We start from the raw sequence: 26,569 nt of genomic DNA, 5'->3' as shown, positions 1-26,569 counted from the left end.
AAAGTCACATTCCTGACAATGTTACTTAGAGTGACTAACTCTCACCATCAGCATCCTCTCCAACTTCACAGCCTTATATTTCAACACAGTTCATTTTTGTCATCTATGTAATTTTTTATTCTGTTTCTTGTCTTTCACTGTCCGTGCTGTTTACTACTCTACAGGCAGTGCCTAAAATGGTGCCTGACACATAGTAGATGGTTGGTGCATAGTTTTTTCAATTCATCAGTGAGTGAATGATAAAACTGATGTATCCATCTGAATGTCCAAGGTCAGCTCCTGTTACTCATGGAAAACCCTCTAGATGGAAGCTTAGACACTCAACTCTACCTCTCCATATGAACTACTCTTCCTTTTCTGTTTCTGTCTCTTCATCGGTAAAAAGAGTTGATATCCTCATATGATGATATTAGGACTATAGGACACTGAAACTGGTTTGACAAATGTCCCCCTTTTTCAGGTTTCAAAATGGAGATTGAAAGGATAAGGCAATTCATACATGGCTTTATATAACTAGTCAGGAAAAAGAGTGATTAAAATGATTAGCCTCTGCCTTCTACATTTTTATTCCTGCTTTCCACTACTGATGGGAAACCTCCACTGGGATGACATGATAGGTTTCTGTATGATTCAAAACTGTATGCATTTCCTCACTTCAGGATAGTGCAATTATGCTAAATATTGAGTCATTATGATGCAATGTTAGTGTACTTCTTTACTTTTTAGCACTTCACTTTTAATAAATATTGACTCAAGGTGGTAGTTGCATGATACTAAGAAGATATACCCAGACTTAATATAACCTTTAGCTTATATATATTTGTAGCTTTGGACAAGCCACCCCCTCCCTTGCAGAGGTTCAAAAGTAATAGCCTAAAATTGATTCCAGGAACCCTATTGGAAAAAAATGTTTTAAAAAATTTACAAGACCAAAACAATAATAATATGTAATCATCATCATCATCTTCCTGGAAATATGCTAATTGTAGATTTGGGAGCCAAGGTCCAGAATCAGAACATGGTCTGTTGGAGTCTGGTATATTCTATTCCACTAGAAAAGGAGTTAATCCAGATCTTAGAGCTTTCTTACCCCCACTCTCCCTAGGGAATCCCAACACAGACCAAGTTCCCACTCTAGAGGCTTGGCCACAGTATAAAAAAATCCTCCCACCAAAGCAAAAGGAGATCAGAAGGTTGCTAGAGGAGATTTTCTAACTACTCCAGGAGTCCTTGTTGGTAAGCAATGCTTTGGAAGTATGGGTCTTATCTGTGGCCAACTGAGCACAAGAAAAAGAGTGGTAGATGATAGGATAGGAGGGAGTGGGAAAACTTGCTGACTGAAGGCCAAGGATAAAGTGACTGTAAGAATGTGCAGCATAATCTCTATGTTCACGTGAGCAACTGCTGCTTTTATTTTATTTTATGTTATTATTCGTCCCGTGTGCTAATCCCAGAGTGTTGTCAATCAACTGGAATTAATTTCCATCGTTATATTTAAAAGCTAGGAGAATCCTAAGTTGGTCAGAACTGAAGGGGGAGGTTCTGTTGGTGATGATTGTAATAATGAGAAAAGGTAGCTAATTAAGTGTCCTCTATTATCTTTAGGTCTCCTACAGGACAGAGACTCTCTGGTAACCTGTACTTTAGGTCAACATACATTTCTGAAGACTTATGCCTTACAAAATAGAATGCTCCTTCCCAATGACACCCAATTCCACCTCTTCTCCTTCTTGTTGCTGGGGATCCCAGGAATGGAAACACTGCACATCTGGATCGGCTTTCCCTTTTGTGCTGTGTATGTGATTGCACTCATCGGGAACTTCACGATTCTGTTTGTGATCCAGGCTGAGAGCAGCCTACACCAGCCTATGTTCTACTTCCTGGCCATGCTGGCTGCTATTGATTTGGGTCTGTCCACAGCTACCATCCCCAAGATGCTCGGGATCTTCTGGTTCAACCTCAGAGAGATCATCTTTGAAGCCTGCCTTGTGCAGATGTTTTTCATTCACAGCTTCACACTTATGGAGTCAGCGGTCCTGTTGGCAATGGCTTATGACCGCTATGTGGCCATCTGCAATCCACTCCGATATAGCACCACCCTCACCAACCAGGTTGTTTCTGGGATTGGTGTGGGTGTGTTAGTGAGAGCATTTATTTTTGCGATCCCATTTGTATTTCTTATCTTACGGTTGCCCTTCTGTGGGAATCATGTCATTCCCCATACCTATTGTGAACACATGGGTCTTGCTCGCCTCTCTTGTGCCAGCATCAAGATCAACATCATCTATGGCTTATGTGCAATTTGTAACCTAGTCTTTGACATCATAGCCATTGCCCTGTCGTATGTTCAGATACTCCGTGCTGTTTTCCGTCTTCCTTCGCGTGAAGCCCGACTCAAGTCCCTCAGCACGTGTGGTTCTCATGTTTGTGTCATCCTTGCCTTCTATACACCGGCCCTCTTTTCCTTCATGACACATCGCTTTGGCCGAAATGTCCCCCGCTATATCCACATACTCTTGGCCAATCTTTATGTTGTTGTGCCACCAATGCTCAACCCTATCATATACGGAGTCAGGACCAAGCAGATCTATGACCGTGTGAAGAAAATATTATTACAGAAACAAGGAAAGGAAACAGAATGACACCTACCATGTGTTCAGTTCAATCTGAAATTTCATGAAATTAAATCAGAAAGATGCCTTCTCTAAGAAAGTATGTTAAAATATGTATCTATATTGGCTCTATTCTGTAAGTATTCAAATGTGTTTAATTTCCATGTGTTTTTCAGACCATTTACCACATGCATTGTTGCATCCTCTTTGCCCCTTAAAATTTCTATGTAATAGGTCATGTCATTTTGCTCTATTCATCTAAATATCTGATTGATATTTACATACCAACAGTTTTGAATGCATCCATTGCCACTAAATTAGTTGATATTTCATGCAGCTTCTTTTTTCTCTGAATATAATCACTTTCTGAGTGTGTATTTCATAACTGCAAGCTGCTGGGGATAACATGATGATGATTCCACTTTCCCTGACTATATGGAATTTATATAGTTTAAAATTATTCAGCAAACTCAACTTATAAACTTCTATCCTTTTTTTTCCAGCCTTTTCATATTTTGATAAGTAAACTTGTCTCCATTTACAAGTATCAAAGACTATTTTTTTTGCCCTTTTTAAAAAGATTTTATTTGTTTATATGACAGAAAGCAAGAAAGCTCAAGGAGGAAGAGCAACAGGCAGAGGGAGAAGCAGGCTCCCTACTGAGTAAGGAACCCAACGCAGGGCTCGCTCGATCTCAGGATTGAGCAAATGAAGGCAGATGCTTAACCAACAGAGACACCTAGGAGCCCCTAGTCTTGCTTTTTTGAGGCAGATTGCTTCTTCCTAAAGATGACCCCCATATTAGCCCTTAAAGGTGCTGTTGACACCCTTCCTGTTAGTGGTGGCAGGTAAGGAAGTAGTGGTGAAAGGCACAGAAATCAGTTCCTTTCTTATACACTCACAATGTAACTGAAGAAAGGAATTAAGGAATCAATTTAATTTACAGTAGCACCAAAACCCATAAGATACCTAGGAATAAACCTAACCAAAGATGTGCAGGATCCATACTCTAGAAATTACAGAACACTTATGATAGAAATGGAAGAAGACACAAAGAGATGGAAAAACATCCCGTGTCCATGGACTGAAAGAATAAACGTTATCAAAATGTCTTTGCTGCCCAGAACAACCTACACTTTCAGTGCAAACCCTTTCAAAATACCATTGATGTTTTTCACAGAGCTGCAACAAATGATCCTAAAATTAGTATGGAACCAGAAAAGATCATGAATCACTGGGTGAATGTTGAAAAAGAAAACCAAAGCCCGTGGCATCACAATGCCTGACTTCAAAGCTGTGATCATCAAGACAACATGGTTTTGGAAGTAAAACAGAAACACAGATCACCGGAACAGAGTAGAAATCCCAGCAATGGACCCTCTATTCTATGGTCAACTAATCTTCAACAAAGCAGGAAAGAACATCCAATGGAAAAAAGACACTCTTCAATAAAAGAATTTATATTTATACCAGTCTGACAACTCTCATATTTTAAATACACTACAAATGTCATGCACATTTAACAAAATTATTCTTTTTCTTAATTAAATCTCATATTTACTATCTTTTACTTCAACCCGAGATACAGATATTTCACAACAAAGATTTTCTTCTTTAGAATTTTTTTTAATTTTTATTTATTTTTTTAATTTCTTTTCAGTGTACCAGAATTCATTGTTTATGTACCACACCCAGTGTTCCATGCAATATGTGCCCTCCTTAATACCCACCACCAGGCTCACCCAACCTCCCACCCCCTGCCATTCCAAAACCCTCAGATTGTTTTTCAGAGTCCATAGTCTCTCATGATTCACCTCCCCTTCCAATTTACCCCAACTCCCTTCTCTTCTCTAACTCCCCATGTCCTCCATGCTATTTGTTATGCTCCACAAATAAGTGAAACCATATGATAATTGACTCTCTCTGCTTGACTTATTTCACTCAGCATAATCTCTTCCAGTCCCATCCATGTTGATACAAAAGTTGGGTATTCATCCTTTCTGATGGAGGTAGAATTTTTTAATCATGATTGGTAAGTCTCACTTGCTTTGCTTTGATTTTATACATAATTTTACAGTTACTTTTCCCATTGTCCTACAGATGCCCCTGAAACTCATCAAATTTTAGTATAAACTAGCAGCCTTAGTGTTTTCTATTCATAAAGGATTAAAAAAAATAGTTCATTTTTCTACGTTCTGACTTATATACTACTGTTGGCTTAATTTACTTCTCATAAACTTTGAAACTTACACACATAAGGTTATTGTTTTGGAAAGTCAACATTCATTTAAATGTTTTCAAATACTTACTATGTCTGTTGTTATTCATTCATTTTGCATCTTTAAAATTTCATCTGTAATGATTTTACTCATGTCTGAAAGAAATAAACTTAAATATTACCTGATACACTTTTTTTGGTAGTGAGTTTTCTTTGCTTAAAAAAAAAAGCATTTGTTTCATCTTCATTTTAAGGTTATTTAGAGGATATGGTATTATAAATCAACAGGGATCTCCCAGATTTATAGAAATATGACTGATAGGGGGCGCCTGGGTGGCTCAGTGGGTTAAGCCGCTGCCTTCGGCTCAGGTCATGGTCTCAGAGTCCTGGGATCGAGTTCCGCATCGGGCTCTCTGCTCGGCAGGGAGCCTGCTTCCCTCTCTCTCTCTCTCTGGCTGCCTCTCCGCCATCTACTTGTGATTTCTCTCTGTCAAATTAATAAATAAAATCTTTAAAAAAAAAAAAAGAAAAAGAAATATGACTGATAAAAGCGATCTATATTTAGCTTGTACAATGTGATTTTTAAAGGTGTACAGGTTATGAGTTTATATATATATGTTATGAAATGATTGCACAATAAATTTTATTAGCTCATCCAACACCTCACATAGTTACCTTTTGTTTCTGTAGTGAGAAAACTTAAGATTTACTCTAGCAAATTTTAAGAATACAATACAGTATTCTTAACTACAGTTGCCATGTTGGACATTAGATTCCCAGCATCTATTCATCTTATAATTGAAAGATTGTACCCGTTATGAATATTTCTCCTCCCTAGCCACCCTTCTACTGTCTGGTTCTATGAGATTGACTTTTTTAGATTCTATATAAAAATTAGACCATGTAGTATTTGTTTTTGTGTCTGGCTTATTTCACTTAGCATAAACCCTCTTGGAAAGTTTTCTTTCTTTTTAAGACTAAGTAGTATTCCATTGTTTACATGTACAACGGTTTCTTTATCTATTCATTTGTCAATGGATACATTTGTCAATGGATACTCCTTATCTGGCTACCATGACCAATAATCTAGTGAACTCAGGAGTGCACATATTTCTTTGAGCTACTGATGTTACTCCTTAAGGTATTTACCAAGAAGTGGAGCTGCATGATCATATAGTAGTGTTATTTTTTCTTTTTTTGAAGAAACTTCATACTTTTCTCTATCATCTCTGTACCAAGCTATTCTATTAAAGAGATCAAGTCTGTTTTTTTTTCTTTTCAGAATAGTAAAAATAGAAAAAAAAATAGTAAAGTTAAAAAGTATTTAATTCTTGAATGCCATTTATGTTGTCTTTAAGAATATTGTATCTGACCAGGTTGTCTTTCCTTTTTTCGCTGATGAATTTTCATATTCATATCTCTTGTTATTTTCCCTTTATCTTTGATCAATTGAAATTTTAATGCATCTGGTGTGACATAATTTTATATTATAGGCTGGTATCTATTTCAAACTTCTGATGTAAATATTTTTATTTATTTTCATAATTAGAAAGTTGTCATCCATATTTTTAACCCTCAGTTTGCTCCCCAATCATTGAGAGTCTCTTATGGTTTGTTTCCCTCTCATTTTTTTCCCCTTCCCATATGTTCCTCTGTTTTGTTTCTTAAATTCCACATATAAGTGGAACATGTGATATTGGTCTTTTTCTGACTGGCTTATTTAGCTTAGTGTAATACACTCTAGCTCCATCTACAAATGACAAGATTTCATTTCAAGATTTCAAAATTTTTGATGGCCAAATAATATTCCTGTGTGTGTGTGTGTGTATCACCTCTTCTTCATTCATCAGTCAAGGGACATTTGTACTCTTTCCTTAATTTGGCTATTGTTGATAGTGCTTCTATAAACATCAGGAGGCATGTACTCCTTCAGAATCAGTATTTTTGTATCCTTTGTGTAAATACCAAGTAATGTAATTGCTGCAATGTAGGGTAGTTCTCCTTTTTCTGCATCCTCACCAACATCTGTTACTTCCTAGATTGTCCATTTTAGCCATTCTGGTCATTGTGAGGTGGTATCTCATCATAGTTGTGATTTGTATTTCTCTGATGATAAGCGATGGTGAGCGTCTTTTCATGTGTCTGTTAGTCATCTGAATGTCTTCTTTGAAAAAATATCTGTTCATGTCTTCTGCCCATTTCTTAACTGTATTATTTGTGTTTAGGGTGTTAAGTTTGACAGGTTCTTTATACATTTTGGATACAAAGCCTTTTTTATTCATGTTATTTGCAAATATCTTCTCCCATTCCAAAGTTGCCTTTAAATTTGTTCAATGTTTCTTTAGTTGTGCAAAAGATTTTTACCTTGATGAAATCCCAATAGCTCATTTTTGCTTTGGTTTCCTGTGCCTCCAGAGACTTGACTAGTAAGAAGCTGCTGCAGCTGAGGTCAAAGACATTGCTGCCTGTGTTCTCCTCTAAGATTTAATGGTTTCCTGTCTCACTTTTAGTTCTTTCATCTATTTTGAATTGATTTGTGTGTATGGAGCAAGAAAGTGCCATTCTTATCATGTCATTATCCAATTTTCTAAAAATTCTTTTTGAAGAGACTGTCTTTTTTTCTACTGGATATTTTTTCCTGCTTTGTTGAAGATTAGTTGACCATACAGTTATGGGTCCATTTCTGGGTTCTCTACTCTGTTCCATTGATCTATGTGTCTGTTTCTGTGCCAGTACCATACTGTCTTGGTGACTACAGCTTTGTAATAGAGCTTGAAGTTCAGAATTATGATGCCTCCAGCTTTGCTTTTCTTTTTCAATGCATTGTCTTGAAGATAAATGATCGCATGTCCCTTTCAAGAAGACCAGTGTATATTTGGCTGTTCCGTAGGATCCTTCTTCAGTGAAGACAGCCTCCAGTTCAATGGGTTCCAGGTTTCAGAGTGGTCTCAAGATTGAATTCAGGAAACACAGCCTGAGAGCAAAAATTCCTGACATCATTCCTGACCTGCTGAAAGTAGCCCAAACTGAACTTCTCCTGGTTTCCTAGGTTCTCCTCAGGAATATATTTCTCACACTCATGATGTGGACAATGTTTTTTAAGGACTCTAGGACAGGGTTAAGGGCTAGTGGATTAGGTATGCTAAATCCACTCTAACATTCTATGTTCCCTGAGTCTTTGGAAACTTTCCTTTCTGGTTTTCCTCAGGAAGATTCTGTCATTTCAGTTCATTTACTGAAGACCATCTTTGAGTACAGGTATCAGTCAACTATCTAAACATTCTCAAATACAGTGGGTCCAGAATCTCTCTTAAGGTCCTCCTATTAGATACAATTCAGCCTCATGTTATGTCATATTTCTTTTACTCAGATCCAGTACTCAGAATTTTGTATCCCACATGTTCCTCAGGTTTGATCTGTATAAACTGACAAAACTTTACAGTTCTTTGGTTAATATATTTTATCTCTGGATCCTTCTAGCATTTGTGTCCAATCATAGATCTAGAATCGTACTTCCCCACACACCAGACATTAGCCATATCTGATTATTGAACATCTGAAATGTGGCAAATTCAACTGAAGGAATGAATTTTTAATCTTTATTCATTTTAATTAAAATTTAAAGTCTGAAGCCATAGAAAATATTTTTTCAGTTCAACATAATGTTTTGTTTTTCATTTTATTTTAGCTATTGAAAATTTAGTGTACAAAATAAGCTGTGTTTTGTGTTAAATACTGGATTAAGAAGACCTACTTTTATCATTTAAATGATATCAAACATTTAATTGTGATATATGATTGATTTTATATTTAAATACACTTAGATAATATTAACTTAGATTAAGTATTCTATTACTTATTTTTAGCTTTCATAACATGGACAAGAGAAAATTTTAATAATATAAGTGACCCACATTTTATTCCTATTAGACACCACTATTCTCAGAAACCATAAGAGTGGTGGGAATTTTTAGGGCATAGATCATCAGTCCACTTTAAGCCACTTACCTCAGAGGAAGATATTATATTTTCTCTGAATAGGGGGAGACTATGTACCTCATACAAGAGAAGAAGAGCTGCTACTTCAACCAGAAGTGGGGTTGGCAGAACTTAGGATTTGCTTCACTGAAGTCTACTCACATAATGCCATTCTAATTTTAGAGTTCTATTTCTTTCTAAAAAAAAATGACCTAGCAGAACATTAGGAGGGTTTTTTTGTTTTGTTTCGTTTTGTTTGTTTGTTTGTTTGTTTAATATAGTCTAACATACTTTGTATCCTTGCCTGGGCCTTAGGCTAGATATTTAAAGACCTGAGGTCATTGACTCATTATTTCCTTTATCCTCCTTTTCCAGCTTGTTTATCCCAGAAAGAGCAAATCTATACTTTTCTCATTCTTACTAAAATATTTGGCAGAAATACTTGGACACTCAAATCCTTGCCTTCTTTAAGCACTTGCTTATAGGAAGTAAAAATATATGTTTGTCATCATATTCTACATACCACCAATGTCTCCTTTGCCAACAGCAGCATAGGCCCTATTTTCCTGAGGCTAATTAGGTGAGGAGCTAATGCCAATTTTCTTTCTTAAGAATTTGTTACCCGGGAAGCTCTTCTGGTATCTATACTTTCGTCAATTAGGGTTCAGAACTACTATGAGTATTAAGGAATAGAGAATTTATTATAGGAATTAGATACAATTGTGGGAGGATGTAGGGAAAAAGAAAGACCCAAAAACAAATTTCTAGCCAGATCAGACCTGCATGAATGAGTTGGTGTTGGAGGAAAACCAGGTATTCTCAGCTTCTGAGATGGGATCATAAAGGAAGTGAGTGTAGAAATTTAAGAAGATGGTTTGTTATTCCTGGCTACTGTTCTGTGTTTGCAGTAAAATATCTGGTGGTGCATTTGTGATCACTGTTAATAAACAGATCAGTAGCTGTGGGGAGCTGTGTGTTACTGAAGAACATGGGGAGAAATGAGAATTCTCTAGTATCACTGTGTCTCTCTGTCTCTGATGGCAAATATTGAACTACAGTAAACAGTGGTTTCTGTTTCCCATTGGCTCCCAGAGCATATGCATTTCTGATGTGACCAACTCTAAACTGGAAACTTATAAAGAAGAGAATTGCGGGAAACAGAGTGCTAGCAAGGTCACAGTGCAGTCACTCACCAAGGCACACTTTATCATCTGTGCTTGACCAAGTGAGGAGCACAATTAATTCACAGTTAATACTTTAAGGAATTAAAGACACATTGTTTAATTAATTGAGAGTAAATGAACCAAATAGTAAATGAACTCAAAATTCCATCAGGGTATTTTTATGTACAAAAAATCTCAGCCTGGGGGCGCCTGGGTGGCTCAGTGGGTTAAAGCCTCTGCCTTCGGCTCAGGTCATGATCCCAGGGTCCTGAAATCGAGCCCCGCATCGGGCTGTCCACTCCGCAGAGAGCCTGCTTCCTCCTCTCTCTCTCTCTGCCTACTTCTGATCTCTGTCTGTCAAATAAATAAATAAAATCTTTAAAAAAAAAATCTCAGCCTGTTATTTTATTCTTCTACAAATTAGTTTAAAGAACAAAGGGAGAGTGAGAAAAGTGGAAAAGTGTAGGAGAATAATCATCTTTAAAAGTTATTAAAATATATTAAAATTTTGTAGTGATGAAAAACCTTGTGATACCGGTTCAAGAACAGATAAACCAACTATACAAATGAAGAGCAGACCCTTTTACAAATTGAAATTTAATATGAAGAAAGAATAAGTAAAAATCAGTTTTGAAGTAATGAGTTATTAAGTCATTTATGTTAATAAACAGGTTAGAAATAGAAACAGAAAGTCATTTCATTTTCTTAAATCTTGCCTCAAAATAATTAAAAGTAAAACTTAACATACACACACCCCATTCACAACAGGTGTTGGGATATTGATATATATATTAAATCTATGCAGAAGTCCTAAGTTTGAAAGTGATAAATTCATGTGTTATAGGTAATATAATCAGTATTTATTTCATTTAAAAATTTTAATCTACGATATGAAAATAAGGTACTAAAGATAAGGGGCTTATAAGAAAGTATTACTCTGTCAAGTGTAATAAAAAAATCATGCTGTGAGACTTTTAAGAAGGTAGGCAGAAACTTGAAGAGGAGTCAAGGAAATCAGTAAATAAACACCATAAAAATAAAGAAGAGCATGACCTATTCAATCAGAAACCTACTCTCTGATGATCCTACTTCTTCTAAATATAGAACTTTCAAAATTTTTTCAAATATAAACAAAAATGATTCTTAAAGATGTCATGATATTGATTCTGAATTAAAAATACCTAAAATATATATATTCAAATATGAAAAGATAAAAATGCATATTAAAGACTCTAGTATATTTAAAAAGGAACATTATATCCCTTATGTATCAACATTGATCTCTAAATTTAATAGTGAAACAACTCACTGTGAAATAGTTCACACTGCAATACCATTTACATGAAATGAAAAATTTTAATCCTAAACCCCATAGACATTATTGAATTTAAAAATATCAATTTAGATTCTAAGAAAGATGAAAAGGATGCAGTGGTCATTCCCATCTCTGAGGATAAGACAAAACTGGAACTGGGTGGGATAAGACTCACAAGTCATTTCAAATTAAATGTCTCATATATTTGATTAACATTCAAGATAAATAAGCCACAGTAATAATAATTTTTAATTCCATGTTGTGATAATAAAGGTATTTGTTGTATGTTTCCTTGTCTTATTCTGTTGAGTGGAGAAAAAAGTAAGATTTAAAAATGGGGGGAGAAAAAAAAGCAGTGCAAATTAATGATGGGAAGGGTCAATTCTTGGACTGTTCACTCTCACGCAGAGTGAAGTAATACAAACAGTTCTTCCTTCCAAGGAATTAGTCATTGAACTTGAAATATTTTGAAGATTATTCAAATCATAGAATCAACAATGGCCAAGATCAAATGCTCTGAAATATAATATGGCAGCAATAAATTAAGGCGGAGAAAAATCTCTGAAAAGAACCACATTTTCCTTGCTGTATTGAAATTCTTGGAAAACAAATGTAAGAGTACCTAATTTTTAGCAAAGAAACAGAGCACTCGCTCTCGAATCTGTTTGGTCCTTACACCATAAATGATGGGGTTGAGTGAAGGTGGGATAACCAAATAGAGGTTGGCAACAAGAATGTGAATGTAGCGTGGTATGTTGTGTCCAAATCGGTGAGTGAGGAAGGAGAACACTGAGGGGATATAAAAAACACAGATGACCCCAACGTGAGAGCCACACGTGCTGAGCGCTTTTAGCCGAGCATCCTGTGATGGGAGGCGGAAGACAGCTCGCAGAATGTAGACATAGGAGATGCAGATAAGGACCAGGTTCAGCAGAAAGAGAGAGACCATGAAGAGCCCATAAATTATATTTATACGGATATTTCCACAGGACAGTTTTGCGATGCCCATGTGCTCACAGTAGGAATGAGCTATTACATGAGTCTGACAAAATGGCAGGCGGTAAATGAGATACACCATGGGAAGTGTAAATAGAATTGGACGAAACACAATGCATACACTGATACCCACTAACACCCGGGTTGTTAAGATGGTTCTATAATGGAGTGGAGCACAGATGGCCACATAGCGGTCAAAGGCCATGGCCACCAGGACCTCAGCCTCCATGCCAGTGAAGGCATGGATCAAAAACATCTGGGTCACACAAGCCCCAAAGCTAATCTCATGAGCATCAAACCAGAAGATACCCAGAATGCGGGGCACAGAGGTTGTGGAAAGGACCAAATCGATAGTTGAAAGGAGGGTCAGGAAGTAGAACATGGGCTCCTTCCGCAGGCTCTGCTCCATCTTGATGACCAGCAGAATTGTGGCATTGCCCAGTAAAGCCAAAAGGTAAACTGAGCAGAAAGGCAGGGAGATCCAGGCATGAGCCCCTTCCAGGCCCGGGATTCCAGTGAGGAAGAATGTGGTTGGATGAAAAGTGCTCCTGTTGGGATAAAACATCCTTCCAAATGACAGAGAAGGAGATGTCATTCCTAGAAAGAGGGGGAAAAGTTTGAAGGTGGTCATGAAAATGACTAGCTTAATGATCCGATATATAGTGAAAATGAAAAAGGTTGCTATTTGAAAGGTTTTGTTAATGTATTTTGTTTTTATAAGCCAAGGAATACTCATTTTGAATGGGCCACTATCAAAGAATTCAATCCTCTTTCTTTTAACCTACAAGGCTTATTAGAAAGCCAATGGCAAAATTTTAAGGCACAAAACGAGCTATCAAATATGGAATAATCTTGTATGCTCTGTACCTTTTGTAAAGCTCCTGTCTGAAAAGAGATATGCAAAAAATGAAGGATGTCCACATGGAAATGCAGACATAATCCAAGAGGCGACAGATCAGCTAGAAGCAACATGACAGGCACAGATGTACAAGACACTTCCTTAATTAGGAAATGCAGAAATTATCTAATGATTCATTCATCACTTATTGACATAGAGAAAATGCCACAATCTGGCCAAACATTCTATCAAAGATAAGCAGAATATTAGAAGTACATTGCCACCATCAAAAGCACACACTAGGTCATACACCTCTATACTTGAAACATCCCAGAAAGAAAGATAGTGATAAACTATGTCTGTTTTTGTTCATGTCTCTATGTTCCCAAGACCAACCCATTGCATAGCTTTTGCCTTACAGAGTGTTAAGGGAATGGTGATTTCTAGCAGTATTTGAAAGCTTCTTTATTTATTCTCCATGCCATATCAGTTCATCTGGGAAAACCTGCCAAGTTTACAACTGCTACAGAATGAGCATGTACTGCGTTCACTCCTTCTGCCTGATGAACTAGGAATGTGGGTAAAAGACTACCTAGAAGGCTTCAGGGCGCAGGGACCTGAAGAAGGCATTTTGAGCAGCACAAAACTGTCTAGAAAACAGTCTGTACAGAACTGCTCTCTGTAGATGTTTAAAGGGCACAGAGAAGGTGGCTTTTGCAATGCCTTCAAAATGATGAAGCACCTAGTCACTGATTAGCTCAAATGATGAAATAAATGGACATTCTCTAGGTCTCCACCTCAAGACAGAGTGGTTTGAGGTCAGAAATAGTAGCACAGGCTCCAGTTTTTATGTGTTATATAGCTTCATATTTCTCTGGGAAGCATAACAAGGTAAAAATAATGTTATATGCATTCTAAGATTAGACTGTGTGTGTTCGTGGAGGGGAGAGAAGAGCTGTATTTTGCAATGCCTCCCTTACTTATGTTTTTTTTTTTTTTTTTTTTCCCGAGAACTGAAACTCCATATAACAGGCGCTGTCCAGTAGTGGGATGCTACCCAGGAACAGGCCTTCTAAGACCCAGATGTCTGCCTTCGGTTTCTCTCTGAAAATAAACTCTCAATAACATGGCACTGCTCACCTCAGGTTTCCACTGTGTTTTGGAAGTCCATCTCATTCATTCCTTATAACCCATAGGAGAAGCAGAAATGATACTTTATTATATATTATATAATCATAATGCCTTGGATCTTCTAGATATTTTCAAAAACACCCAATCTCCATTTAAAATTTGAAAAGTTACAAGGTTAAACTTAAAACAGTAAAACAAAACAAAACAAAACAAAACAAAACAAAAACTACTATGAAAAAAAGTTTTCGGAAAAAAAAATATATATATAAAGTTTCTTCCCCAATTAGATTCAAAAATTGGACCACATGATGCATAGAATATCATATCACAACAAGCCAGTAGCTCTTCTCAGCTACCTGTGACTATCTCTCTTTTCATTTGACTGCAGTACATACTGAAATCAAAATAAATTTCATTTTTGATTTTGATGATCCATTCCTCCACAGGAATAGAGACAACAAGGAAAATCTCAAGTAGCACAGCTCTGTGTGCTTTAAAAAAAAAATACAGTCCAAGGAGAGTCATTTTATACTGAGGCTTTAGCTGCTTATAAAATTAGAACTCAGTTTTCTAGTATAAATTGTGCCCTGGGATTGAATCCTCTGAGATTGTGGGCAAAACTCCTAGACTATGATTTAGATAAATAGAAGCCTACGAAAAAGTGGCATGAATAGGAATTTATAGAGAGAAAACTACAAATGTGGGGCAAAAACACACAAATATTATCATTACTATATGATATAAAGATAGATACATCCTCTCTCCCTCTAAGTAATATTTTGCAGCGTAATTCTATGGATTGTTGTTTCTTAGATCAAAGTGTACTTAATCCATGTTCTAATTTCAAAAATAATAGCCTGGTATAGGAGATCCCATTTTCAACATGAGTACTCGCTATCTCCCTGCACTGTCCTGACCACGTACGTGACCTAGGTTCATTGAATGTTTGACTATGGAATGACATCTGTGAGCTTTTGGTCCCATTATCTTTTGTCCATGATTGATCTTTTCAATCTTCCTCCTTGATAGTTTATCATATCTATGTCACAGAAGCCACAGAGAGAAGTGGTGAATATATCCTATCCTAGACTTGGTCTGATTCAGTTCAGATACTGGATTTCCCACTCATACGATTTGAAAGAGTTTGTACTGTTATGAGATATTAATTACTCTTTACACATAGGATAGAGTTCACCAGGGAACATACGTGGGCCTAAGATTTTCATTATAGGAAATATTTGATTACTAAATTCAACTACAAATGTCTACTCAAATTCTATTTTTCATCTTCAGTTACCTATAAAGACATTTTGAGATAAATAAAAACTAACGGACTCCTTTGCCAGCCAATTGGCACAATAAGAAATGCTAAAGGATTACTACCAGCTGATCAAAAATGTCCAAAGCTTTTAAATGTCCAAAGCTTTTTAATGAAGAAAGAAGGATCATTGGAAATGTTGAATAATCATGTTATCTACTTCAAATATCAAATGAGCTTTGTGCACAAAAATTGTTATTATACTACTCTGAATTATTGCAAAAAAAATAAGCACTTAAATGCACAGAAGATTTTATTCACTCAAAGATATTACACTTTCACTAAGATCAAAGTATATTAGGCATCTACACATAATGTATACACTTTCATTTATAGCTATACATGAACTATATAAAATAATATGATATAATTTCAATGAACAAGTCAAAAATACAAAACAACATATTTTGAAACAGCAAAACAATGTCATAATGTGTGTGGGGGGTTTATTGGAATACAGACAATTTATTGCTTCTCATTCTAATTTATGGAGTTTGAAGTGTTTAAGTAATGAGACCATACAACAATCTGGCAACAAAAACTATCATAAATGAATACTAACTGAAAAAATTACTCCACTCAGATCAGACCTATTATCAAATGTGATATCTTAAAAAAAGTTGGTTTCCCAAGCTTTTAAAAAATGTTAGTTTCTGCTGTCAAGATGGCAGTCTATGTAACTATTCTCATTCCCCCAGAAAGCTTCAGATATATTAAAACTGATGTTAAAACTAAGTGATATATAAGTTAAAATGAAGTGATATATATGTATATTAACATTAATTAAATTAATGTTACTATAATTAATTAAAGATATATATATATCTTCAAAATAAATAGAAGCAGTCATTAAAGGACATGAGTGAGCAGTCTAGCATATACTTGCAAACACAAGATAGGGTAGTTAGATTTCAAAGACAGGGAAGGGATGTGAAGGTTTCTGTCTTGAGGTTTTCAGAAAAGCCAGAGGCAAAAAGGACCAAAAGGCAAATTCCTAAAGAATTAGGTGGAGTTTCATAGTAGTGTCTCTGCCACACAAAACTCCTACCCTGTATGCTACAATGTGTCATCTACATATCTTTCAGATCTGAATTTCTCAATCATCTAACTACTGAGAATATGGCCCTCTTTGTTTCTATTGTCTAATGGACCTTCCTCAGCTGAGGTCAAATCCCCCTCCCAGAGAACCCCCATAATGCCTGGTTGATGAAGGAGCATAGAGCTTACTGGATTCACCACAATGAGGACAACAATGAAGGGACACTCCAGCTCCAGCAATCCTGTGTAAACTTCTGGCTGACACTTTTGTTCATATTTCATTACAAATCATTTTCTCCCTCTTTCTTCATTCACCTCTCCCCAGTGCTGATCTTGGGAGCAAAGCCATTATTAGTTTTCTAATGCCACTGTGATAAATTACCAGGAATATAGTGCCTTAAATCAATGTAAATTTATTATCTTGCAGTTCAGTTTGTTAGAAAGCTGATGCATATCTCACTGAGCTAAAATCGAGTTTTCAGTAGGTCTGCATCTGTTTCTGGAGACACTAGAGGAGAACGTTTTTTGTTTGTTTGTCTGCTTGTTTTACCTTTTTCCAGCTTCTATAGGCTACCTACATTCCTTAACTCATGGCTCTCTTCTCCATTTTCAAAGCCAGGAATGAAGTTTGAAGTCCTACACATATGATATTGCTCTGACTTTGCTTCAAACATGTAAAGGCACCCCAATGTTCATAGCAATTTTATCAACCATAGCCAAGTCATGGAAAGAACCCAAATGCCCATCAGCTGATAAATGGATAAGGAATAGTGGTACATGTATGCAATGGAATATTACTCAGCCATCAAAAAGAATGAGATTTTTTTGCCATTCACAATGACCTGGATGAAGCTAGAGTGTAGAATGCTAAGCGAAATATGTCAGTCTGAAAAAGAAAAACATCATATGATTTCACTCATTTGTGGAATTTAAGCAACATAACAGATGAACATAGCAGGGGAAAAAAAGAAATAGGTGAACCATAAAGCAGACTATTAACTATAGAAAACAAACTGAGGGCTGCTGGAGCAGAGTTGGGGAGGGATGAATTAAATGGGTGATTGGGGTTAGGGAGGGCACTTGTGATGAACACAGGTGATGTATGGAAGTGTTGAATCACTGATTCCTACTCCTGAAGCTGATATCACACTGTGTGTCCACTGGAATTTACATAAAAACTTGTAAAAAAAATGAATGTGTAAATAATTACACAATTGAGTCATCACATCTTTCTCTGGCTCTGTTTTCTGTTTCTATTATCTTCCACTTCCAAGGACTCATGACTACATTGGCTCTGCTTCAATAGTCCAAGACACTCTCCCTATCATGATCAACCTTAATCCCCTGTGCAAATTTAGTTCTTCTTTGCCATGAAACTGAACATATTCACAAATTCTGAAGATTAAGATGAGGACCCCTTTAAAGGGACATTAATCTGCCTCCAGGCAAATCTCCATCTCAGAATGTGCTTTCTAAGAAACCCGACCTGAAAACATTGCTTAGCCGGGGTGTTTGAAGAGCCTACCAAGAAATCACAATGGCAAAGAAAAACTCACAGTAAATAGTCACCAAATGCCCAAAGATTATTAACAAAATAAAAAAAGAACTAACAATATAATAAGAAACTGTATAAAATCAAACTAAAAGTAAACCCTTCAGAGTCTTAAAATACATGTAGTTAGCAGCCTTAAAGACAGGAGAGAGGATTGCAATCACGAAGAAAGGGATTTTTTTTTATTAAAAGGATCTCATATGTGGAGTATAACAAACAGTGTACAGGACTGTAAGGGTAGGGAGGGAAAACTGAATGGGAAGTCTTCAGAGAGGGAGACAAGCCACGAGAGACTCTGAACTATGGGAAACAAATTAAAGGTTGCTGAAGGGGAGGTGGATGGGGGAATGAGGTAACTGGGTGATGGGCACTAAGGAAGGAACAGGATGTGATGAGCTTGGGTGTTATATGCAACTGATGAATGGTTGAACACTACATCTGAAACTAATGATGTGCTATGCGTTGGATAATTGAATTTGAATTTTAAGAAAAGTATCAAACATAGAAAATTTAAATGTTGAAATAATTACATTAGGGGACTAAAGAATAGGATGGAAACTGCTGAAAATAAAAATTGGGGGTTTTAAGAATAGACAGATATATTTTTAGGATTATAGTAAAAGAAATAAATAATGGAAGGAAAGAAAAGTTAAAATACATGGAATAAAGATAAGGTGTCCCAACCTTATTTTTACATATTTACAAAAGAATATGGTGGTAAGTAGGGAAGGAACTATTTAAAGAAATAAAGTTTGAAAAGTAATAGAGAAATATCTGGAAGTAATAGATATCTTGTATATATCATGTAAGAAAAGAAGGGCTGATTGAATACTGAACATGCCTTTTTAAAAAAAAAATTAAATCTAGTCTCATAATGAAATTGCAGAACACTGAAGTAAAGATGATTCAAAAAAAAAAAGAAAAAATCTTTCAAAAGAGTAGAAAAATAACTGGCATGTAGAAAAATAACTGGCATATTTTCCACTAACAACTTTAGTTGCAGGAAAACAAAAAGTTGAACAATGAATTCAGAAAGGTTGTGGAATAGAACTTGGTTCCAAAATTCTGTTAATTTTTAATTTATTTTTCAAATATGAGAGCAGATGAGAACATATTTAGCCATGAAAATGCAAATAAATAACACCAGCAAGGTGGGGTTGTGGAAGTGGGAAAAATAGATATTCTTCACAAACACTGTGAATCCCAGAGCAAGAAAATATTCATAAAGATTTATTGCAGAAAGAAATAGTTAAAAATATATATGATCAAATAAAATGGCCATTTAAGAAGGTTTTTTAAGCCTAGAATCACAGTTCCAGGTAATTCCAAAATGAGAGATACAGATGTACAAGAACAAGACAAAGCAAGTGGGCTAGAATTTTTGTTTTGTTCAGAGTAGGGTAGCTACAAATTACTATAATTAGAAAACTAATATTTGACTAATACTAGGGAACAAAGTTAAATTAAGGAAGCAAGAAAGTTAGAAAAAAGGAAAGTATTGAAAAATATGAATTTTTTAAAAAATTTTATTTTTTTGTGTGTTTCAGAATTTCTTGTTTATGCACCTCACCCAGTGCTCCATGCAATACATGTGAAATTTTTAAGAAGTGATCAAAAACAATGATGAGGAAATCAGAAATATATTCTTATTGGCAATTCTGCTACTCAATAATTTTACTGCAAATTATAAAAACATGCATAAACTTCTTAAAATTCACCAAGAAATAAATGCAAGGAAATGCAGGATACTTTCTAATTAAAAAATAATAATAATGTGAATATCTATTAATTAAGAGATGACTGCATAAATAAAACCAAATGTTAAAAAATAAAACATGAAATATTTTAAGCCATATAAATAAATAACAAATGACCTAATTAAAACATTGTGACTGGGGTGACTGGGTTAAACTTCTGCCTTTGGCTCAGGTCCTGATCTCAGGGTCCTGGGATCAAGCCCCATATCAGGCTCTCTGTTCAGCAGGTAGCCTGCTTCCTGCAGTCTCTCTCTTTCTCTGCCTGCCTCTCTGCCTACTTGTGATCTCTCTGTCTGTCAAATAAATACACTTGATCTTAACCAAAAGGCCAAGAAGCGATGTCAAATAAATAAATAAAAATCTCTAAAAAATAAATTGCAATGGTTATAAAATTTAAAATTTCTGTACTGTGTGTCAGATAAACAAATGATACATTTTGCCTCTGGAAATATAGGACAAAATTTGTATTGGAGCAGTGTTGAAAGTAATTTCCACCTTTATTCTGTGTATATTTTTACTCAGCAACATATTTGAGATGAGTTCAATGTTTGAAGGTCGTTAATTCATGAGTTGTAGGAACAAAGGTCTGCATTATACATTTACTTTAGTTTTTTTCATAAATAATCTGAAAAAGAAAAAAAATTTAATGTAAAGCAATATGCCAAGTTTGATGATGCAACAGGTCATTGCTTGGTCTTTGGGAAATATTACTATTGAATTAACTGAAAGCCATCAGTAGGATCAAAGAAAGGTGACTATTCATAGATTGATTTGAAAACTTATACATCAAAGTCAGTGGGGGAATGAGAGATAGATCATGGGCCTAGAATGAGAGCCCTTGCATTTTGGAAGGGAGTATTTCATGGTCAAATGCAGATTGAGAGGAAAAAAGTGAATAAAATGATAGGCAAAGGCCAGCATGCATCACATAAATAGAGAAAATACAATACATGATTGAATTATAAAACTACACTTGAATTTATGGGCCTAACTAGAGGGAGACAGTCAGTGATGTGGTACTGTTGATATGTAAGAAATAGTTTCGAGGGGCACTTAGTTGGCTCAGTTGGTTAAGTGTCAATGCTTGATTTCATCAGAGGTCATGATCTTAGGCTCCTGAGATTGAGTCCTGTATCGGGCTCAGTGTACAGTGTGGGAAATCTGTGATTCTCTCTCTCTCCCTCTGCCCTTCCTCCCCACTCTCTCTCTCTCTCTCAAATAATTAAATAAACCTAAAAACTAACAAAAAAGAAATACTTTCAAAATTGCATGTTTATTTTGGCTATCATTCTTCTGAATCTTACATGTTTGGCAGATCATTCCACTTCAAGCCACAGATTGGAAAAGATTTTTTTTGAACCTATGAAGTTTGCTCTTTTTAAAGAACATAACACAATTCAAACTCCACAAGCCAGACATTTTGTGTTAGTTTGGTTCATGGATATATCCCTAGCAATTAGAATTATCCAAGACATACAACAAACACAAAATGAATGTAAATGAAAGGAATAATAAAGTGAATGAATGAATGAACGGACAAACCAAACAACACATGAAGTAGGATACAGGGTCAAATTTCCAGTGCCACATTTCTCTAATTACAGAATGCAAATAAATAAATAAATAACAGTATAATATGTTCTTTACCCAGAAAAAGAGAATCTTTCTCCTATGAAGGACTTGGCATGAAGACATGTGGACAGAGGCCACACAGCTCCATTCAAGACACTCCATTAGCCTTTGAACTTGAGCTCCAGTGACATCTCCACAAGTCTTAGAATCCATTAGTCAGTAGCTAGGAATAAATCAAACTGTATCTCAACCTGGAAGCAACATATTAGAACTAGGAGATGTTTGTTAAAGCAAGAACACACATGTTTTTCTAGATGCATCAAAATCCTTAGTGAAAGAACATGCCATGAGTCTTATTTTTTGATAAAGACATGGAGTACTCGCTCTCGAATCTGTTTGGTCCTTACACCATAAATGATGGGGTTGAGTGAAGGTGGGATAACCAAATAGAGGTTGGCAACAAGAATGTGAATGTAGCGTGGTATGTTGTGTCCAAATCGGTGAGTGAGGAAGGAGAACACTGAGGGGATATAGAAAACACAGATGACCCCAACGTGAGAGCCACACGTGCTGAGCGCTTTTAGCCGAGCATCCTGTGATGGGAGGCGGAAGACAGCTCGCAGAATGTAGACATAGGAGATGCAAATAAGGACCAGGTTCAAGACAAAGAAGGAAACCACGAAGAGCCCATAGATGGCATTGATACGGATGTTTCCACAGGACAGTTTTGCGATGCCCATGTGCTCACAGTAGGAATGAGCTATTACACGAGCTTGACAGTAGGGCAGGCGGTAAATGAGATACACCATGGGAAGTGTAAGCACAACTGGACGAACCACAATACACATGCTGATGCCCACAAGCACCCGGGATGTCAAGATGGTCGTATAGTGGAGTGGAGCACAGATGGCCACATAGCGGTCAAAGGCCATGGCCAGCAAGATCTCAGCTTCTATGCCAGTAAAAGTATGGATCAAAAACATCTGGGCCACACAAGCCCCAAAGTTAATCTCATGAGCATCAAACCAGAAGATACCCAGCATGCGGGGCACAGAGGTTGTGGAAAGGGCCAAATCGATAGTTGAAAGGAGGGCCAGGAAGTAGAACATGGGCTCCCTCTGAAGGCTCTGCTCTTTCTTGATGACCAGCAAAATTGTGGCATTGCCCAGTAAAGCCACAAGGTAAACTGAGCAGAAAGGCAGGGAGATCCAGGCATGGGCCCCTTCCAGACCCGGGATTCCAATGAGGAAGAATGTGGTTGGGTGAAAAATACTCCTGTTCTGGTATGTCATGCTGTCACTGGTCAAAGGAGGTGAAACTCTCCTCATCTAGGGTAAAAATGAGAGAGATTAAGTTGAAGAGATCAGAAGAGAGATCAAAGTCTGAAGGGGATGTCATGTCACTTGCTGGCTCAGTGTTTCAGGATAGAGTTGATGTCAAGCTTAATACATAGTAAGTGTGCCAATGAAGGACATATATGAGATACCTTTCAGCCATTTGATAAGGCAGGTTGAGGTCATATTCAGTTTCCACCCTGCCTGCGGATTGAGTTCTAATCCCAAATATGGAGGCTTGCAGCAAGCTCAGTGAAGATTTCTAATAATTAGCGCTTATCATTCACTTTGAAGGAGAAAGAATGTGATTCCACTCTGGGAAATAATCACTCTGATGAGTGACATTGGCAACACCAAGACTACATATGAGGTCAAGTTATTATACTACAGAGGCAGTCAAAAATGTCTTTAAGCAGAAAAAGACAGAGACATGAAAGAAAGAAAGAGAGAGAGAGAGAGAGAGAGAAAGAAAGAAAGAAAGAAAGGAAGGAAGGAAGGAAGGAAGGAAGGAAGGAAGGAAGGAAGGAAGGAAGGAAGGAAGAAAGAAAGAAAGAAAATACCTTTAAAAATTCGTAAAGAAAACAAACTCTAGATCCAGGAGTCTAGGTATTCACACAATTAAAATCTGAATTCTTCTGACTGATCTGTAAAAACTCTGACCTTGGCCCAGCAACCTCTCATACAAACCAGATCAGAAAATAAGGGCGACCCCTTGGGATGCCTGGCCAGGAGTAGAAACAGGAACTATTATGATTTACAGGCAGCATCGAGTATCAGGTGGGAAAAGGAAAAGGAGGGTTTTCTAATGCCATATCACACCTGTTCACTCTCACAACATAACCAGTACTCTCAGAGCACCTGTTATCTTATCGGTGTTCATTTTACCACTGCTACGGAGCCAACACTCGGAGCCAACACTTCCCTTACCAGTCCAAGACCCCGGGAAGAGAGATGAGTTGGGTAAAAAGCCTCAAATGATTTTTGTACTAAAAAAGATATTTTCTGCAGTTTTCTGGGACAATCATGTCTTAATAGAGAAGAATCTAGTTCTGCAATGATCTAAAGGGTATGGAGAAAGACACTTAAGTAATGCCTTCAAAATATTACAGAATGCATCAAACCGCTCAGAATGAGGTAAAGGAACTTGCCCTGGAATGTATGGTTCAGCAGTTGTAATAAAAAATAAAGCAGAGATAGGAGCACCTGGGTGGCTCGGTGAAGCTGATTTCAGCTCAGTTCATGACCTCAGCATCAAGAGAATGAGTTGTGCAGCGGGCTCCACGTTCAGCATGGAGTCTGCTTGAGGTCTCTCTCTCTCCTTCTGCTTCTGCCCCTCTCCTGTTCACACATGCCCTCTCACTCTCAACAAATAAATAAAATTATTAAAAAGCAGAGATATTCATTTTTGTCTTTGTTATACTTTTACTTTATTGTTTTTATTTTTTCAATATAGAAAACATATCAAGGTAAAAAAAAAATAAACCTTCACTTGTGAGTTCAGTCCAATGAAGAAAGAACAGTGCTTCAAAGTGCACAAACTCTTCTTTCTCTGTAAAAACATAAACACCTGGTCAAGTAAGAAACTATTGCCTAGAAGGGTGATGCCCAAGGTCAAGCTGGAGAGTCCCTGTTGTTTAATATGGAGCAAAACTAGGAGCCCACTCACAACAGCAGCTCTCCACTGGCCTCATTCCTTCCTACTGACATGGAAATTGATTTCATCTAATACAACTGACAAGATGATATTAAGGGCATTGTATCTTCCAGAGACTTGTAAATATAATATAATCCCCATTTAAAGATAATTTCATCCCCATTTAAAGATAATCTCATCCCCATTTAAAGATACAATTTTGGTTTTTTCCTGCCTGGTGCAGTTGGCCACTTGGTACAGATCTCAGGCTCTTCTGCCCACAGTACAGAGAGAGAAAGACACTTAAGTAATGCCTTCAAAATACTACAGAATGCATCAAACTGCTCAGAATGAGGTAAAGGAACTTGCCCTGGAATGTATGGTTCAGCAGTTGTAATAAAAAATAAAGCTGAGATAGAAGCACCTGCGTGGCTCGGTTAAGTGTCCGACTCTTGATTTCAGCTCAGGCCATGACCTCAGCATCAAGAGATTGAATCCCTCATTGGGCTCCAAGCTCAGCATGGAGTCTGCTTTAAGCTCTCTCTCTCCCTCTGCCAGTGCCTCTCCCCTGCAGACACATGCTCTCTCACTCTTAATAAATAAATATATTTTTTAAAAAACAGATATTCATTTTTGTCCTTGTAATAGCTTCACTTTATCATTTTTATATTTATTCAATGTAGAAAACATATCAAGGTAAAAACAAACAAACAAACAATCATTTCTGAGTTCAGTCCAATGAAGAAAGAACAGTGCTTCAAAGTGCACAGACTTGTCTTTGTCTGTAAAAACTTCAACACCCTGGCCAAGCAAGTAAGAAACCAGTGCCTAGAAGGGTGATGGCCAAAGCCAAGTTGGAGAGTCCCTGTTGTTTAATACAGAACAACACTAGGAGCCCACTCACGACAGCAGCTCTCCACTAGCCTCATCCCTTCCTACTGACATGGAAATTGATTTCACCCAATGCAACTGACAGGATGATATTAAGGGCATTGCATCTTCCAGAGACTTTTAAACATAATATAATCCCCATTTAAAGATAATCCCATCCCCATTTAAAGATACAATTTTGGTTTTTTTCCTGCCTGGTTCAGTTGGCTGCTTGGTCCAGCTCTCAGGCTGCTCTGCCCATGGATCTCTGCATTTCCCACCACACCTGTTCACCAGACACCAGCCGCTGATTCACATTTTCCTTCCATAGGAATCGGGACTTCCCCACAGCATCGAGCAGGGAGGCCCTTATACCTCTCTCTGAGGACTTCATGGGGAGTGTCTTTAAGTTAGGCTCCTAGCACCTAAGGGATATTTCTAAGAAAACATCCCATTTTAATCCCAGCTTTATGTGACGCTCTGGGATTGAGTCCTTGGAGACTGCGCACAGACCTCCAGATTCTATTCCCCAGACCAAAAGTCCCAAGGAACATAAAAGCAAACTGAAGAATATGGAAGCAAAAGTTGAAAAGTAGGGATAAAGCACATGGTTTTTGTCATCTATACTTGACATATGTGAAAACACACTGTCTCTCCGTGTGAATGTGGCTCTGTGGTCCAATTCGAGGGCTTACTGACCTACATAGAGAAGAAACTGGCTTATTTATTTATTTGTCCATTTTTTAGTTTATTTTTTAATAGAACTAGGTTTTTTTTTAGAACTAGGTAATTTATTTATTTTTTTTTAAGATTTTATTTATTTATTTGACAGAGAGAGAGGCAGAGAGGCAGAGAGAGAGGAGGAAGCAGGCCCCCTGCTGAGCAGAGAGCCTGATGCGGGACTCGATCCCAGGACCCTGAGATCATGACCTGAGCCGAAGGCAGCGGCTTAACCCACTGAGCCACCCAGGCGCCCTAGAACTAGGTAATTTAAATTCAAATATTGGAACTAGTATAGAAGTCTTTTTTTTTTCATTTTACTATTTCTTTTCACTAAGTTTTTTCTAACCTCCTCTCATAAAGCTGCTTTGAGTTTCCCCAAGTAGCACTAAGGACAGAGATCCATGATCATTTTTCCACACTATTTTCTAGGCATGAATTCCCTATCACAACCATGATTTCACCTGCACAAATTTCAGAAGTCCTATTGATTAGTGTCAAATTTCAATCCTGGGACCAGAGTG

General features: G+C 36.9%; 3 protein-coding genes across 3 annotated transcripts; 1 reads left to right on the top strand and 2 right to left on the bottom strand.

Moving 5' to 3' along the window:
- The first annotated feature begins 1,688 nt into the window (after window positions 1-1,688).
- On the top strand, window positions 1,689-2,642 carry LOC116599284 (olfactory receptor 52E2). The gene has a single exon (XM_032359081.1). The coding sequence runs from the start codon at window positions 1,689-1,691 to the stop codon at window positions 2,640-2,642; it is 954 nt and encodes a 317-aa protein (XP_032214972.1).
- Window positions 2,643-11,908: 9,266 nt separating this feature from the next.
- Window positions 11,909-12,847, bottom strand: LOC116599500 (olfactory receptor 52J3-like). Its single transcript, XM_032359375.1, has one exon. The coding sequence runs from the start codon at window positions 12,845-12,847 to the stop codon at window positions 11,909-11,911; it is 939 nt and encodes a 312-aa protein (XP_032215266.1).
- Window positions 12,848-21,841: 8,994 nt separating this feature from the next.
- Window positions 21,842-22,780, bottom strand: LOC116598824 (olfactory receptor 52J3). The gene has a single exon (XM_032358166.1). It carries the CDS (start codon window positions 22,778-22,780, stop codon window positions 21,842-21,844), a length of 939 nt encoding a protein of 312 aa, XP_032214057.1.
- Window positions 22,781-26,569: the final 3,789 nt, after the last annotated feature.

The sequence above is a fragment of the Mustela erminea genome, chromosome 9 (genome assembly GCF_009829155.1).
Source record: "Mustela erminea isolate mMusErm1 chromosome 9, mMusErm1.Pri, whole genome shotgun sequence".
NCBI lineage: Eukaryota > Metazoa > Chordata > Mammalia > Carnivora > Mustelidae > Mustela > Mustela erminea.
This window is presented reverse-complemented; position numbering and strand designations above follow the sequence as displayed.

Bases quoted from the DNA above. Each gene is read 5' to 3' on its own strand.
- LOC116598824 (XM_032358166.1), bottom strand. From the start codon at position 22,780: ATGACATACCAGAACAGGAGTATTTTTCACCCAACCACATTCTTCCTC.
- LOC116599284 (XM_032359081.1), top strand. From the start codon at position 1,689: ATGCTCCTTCCCAATGACACCCAATTCCACCTCTTCTCCTTCTTGTTG.
- LOC116599500 (XM_032359375.1), bottom strand. From the start codon at position 12,847: ATGTTTTATCCCAACAGGAGCACTTTTCATCCAACCACATTCTTCCTC.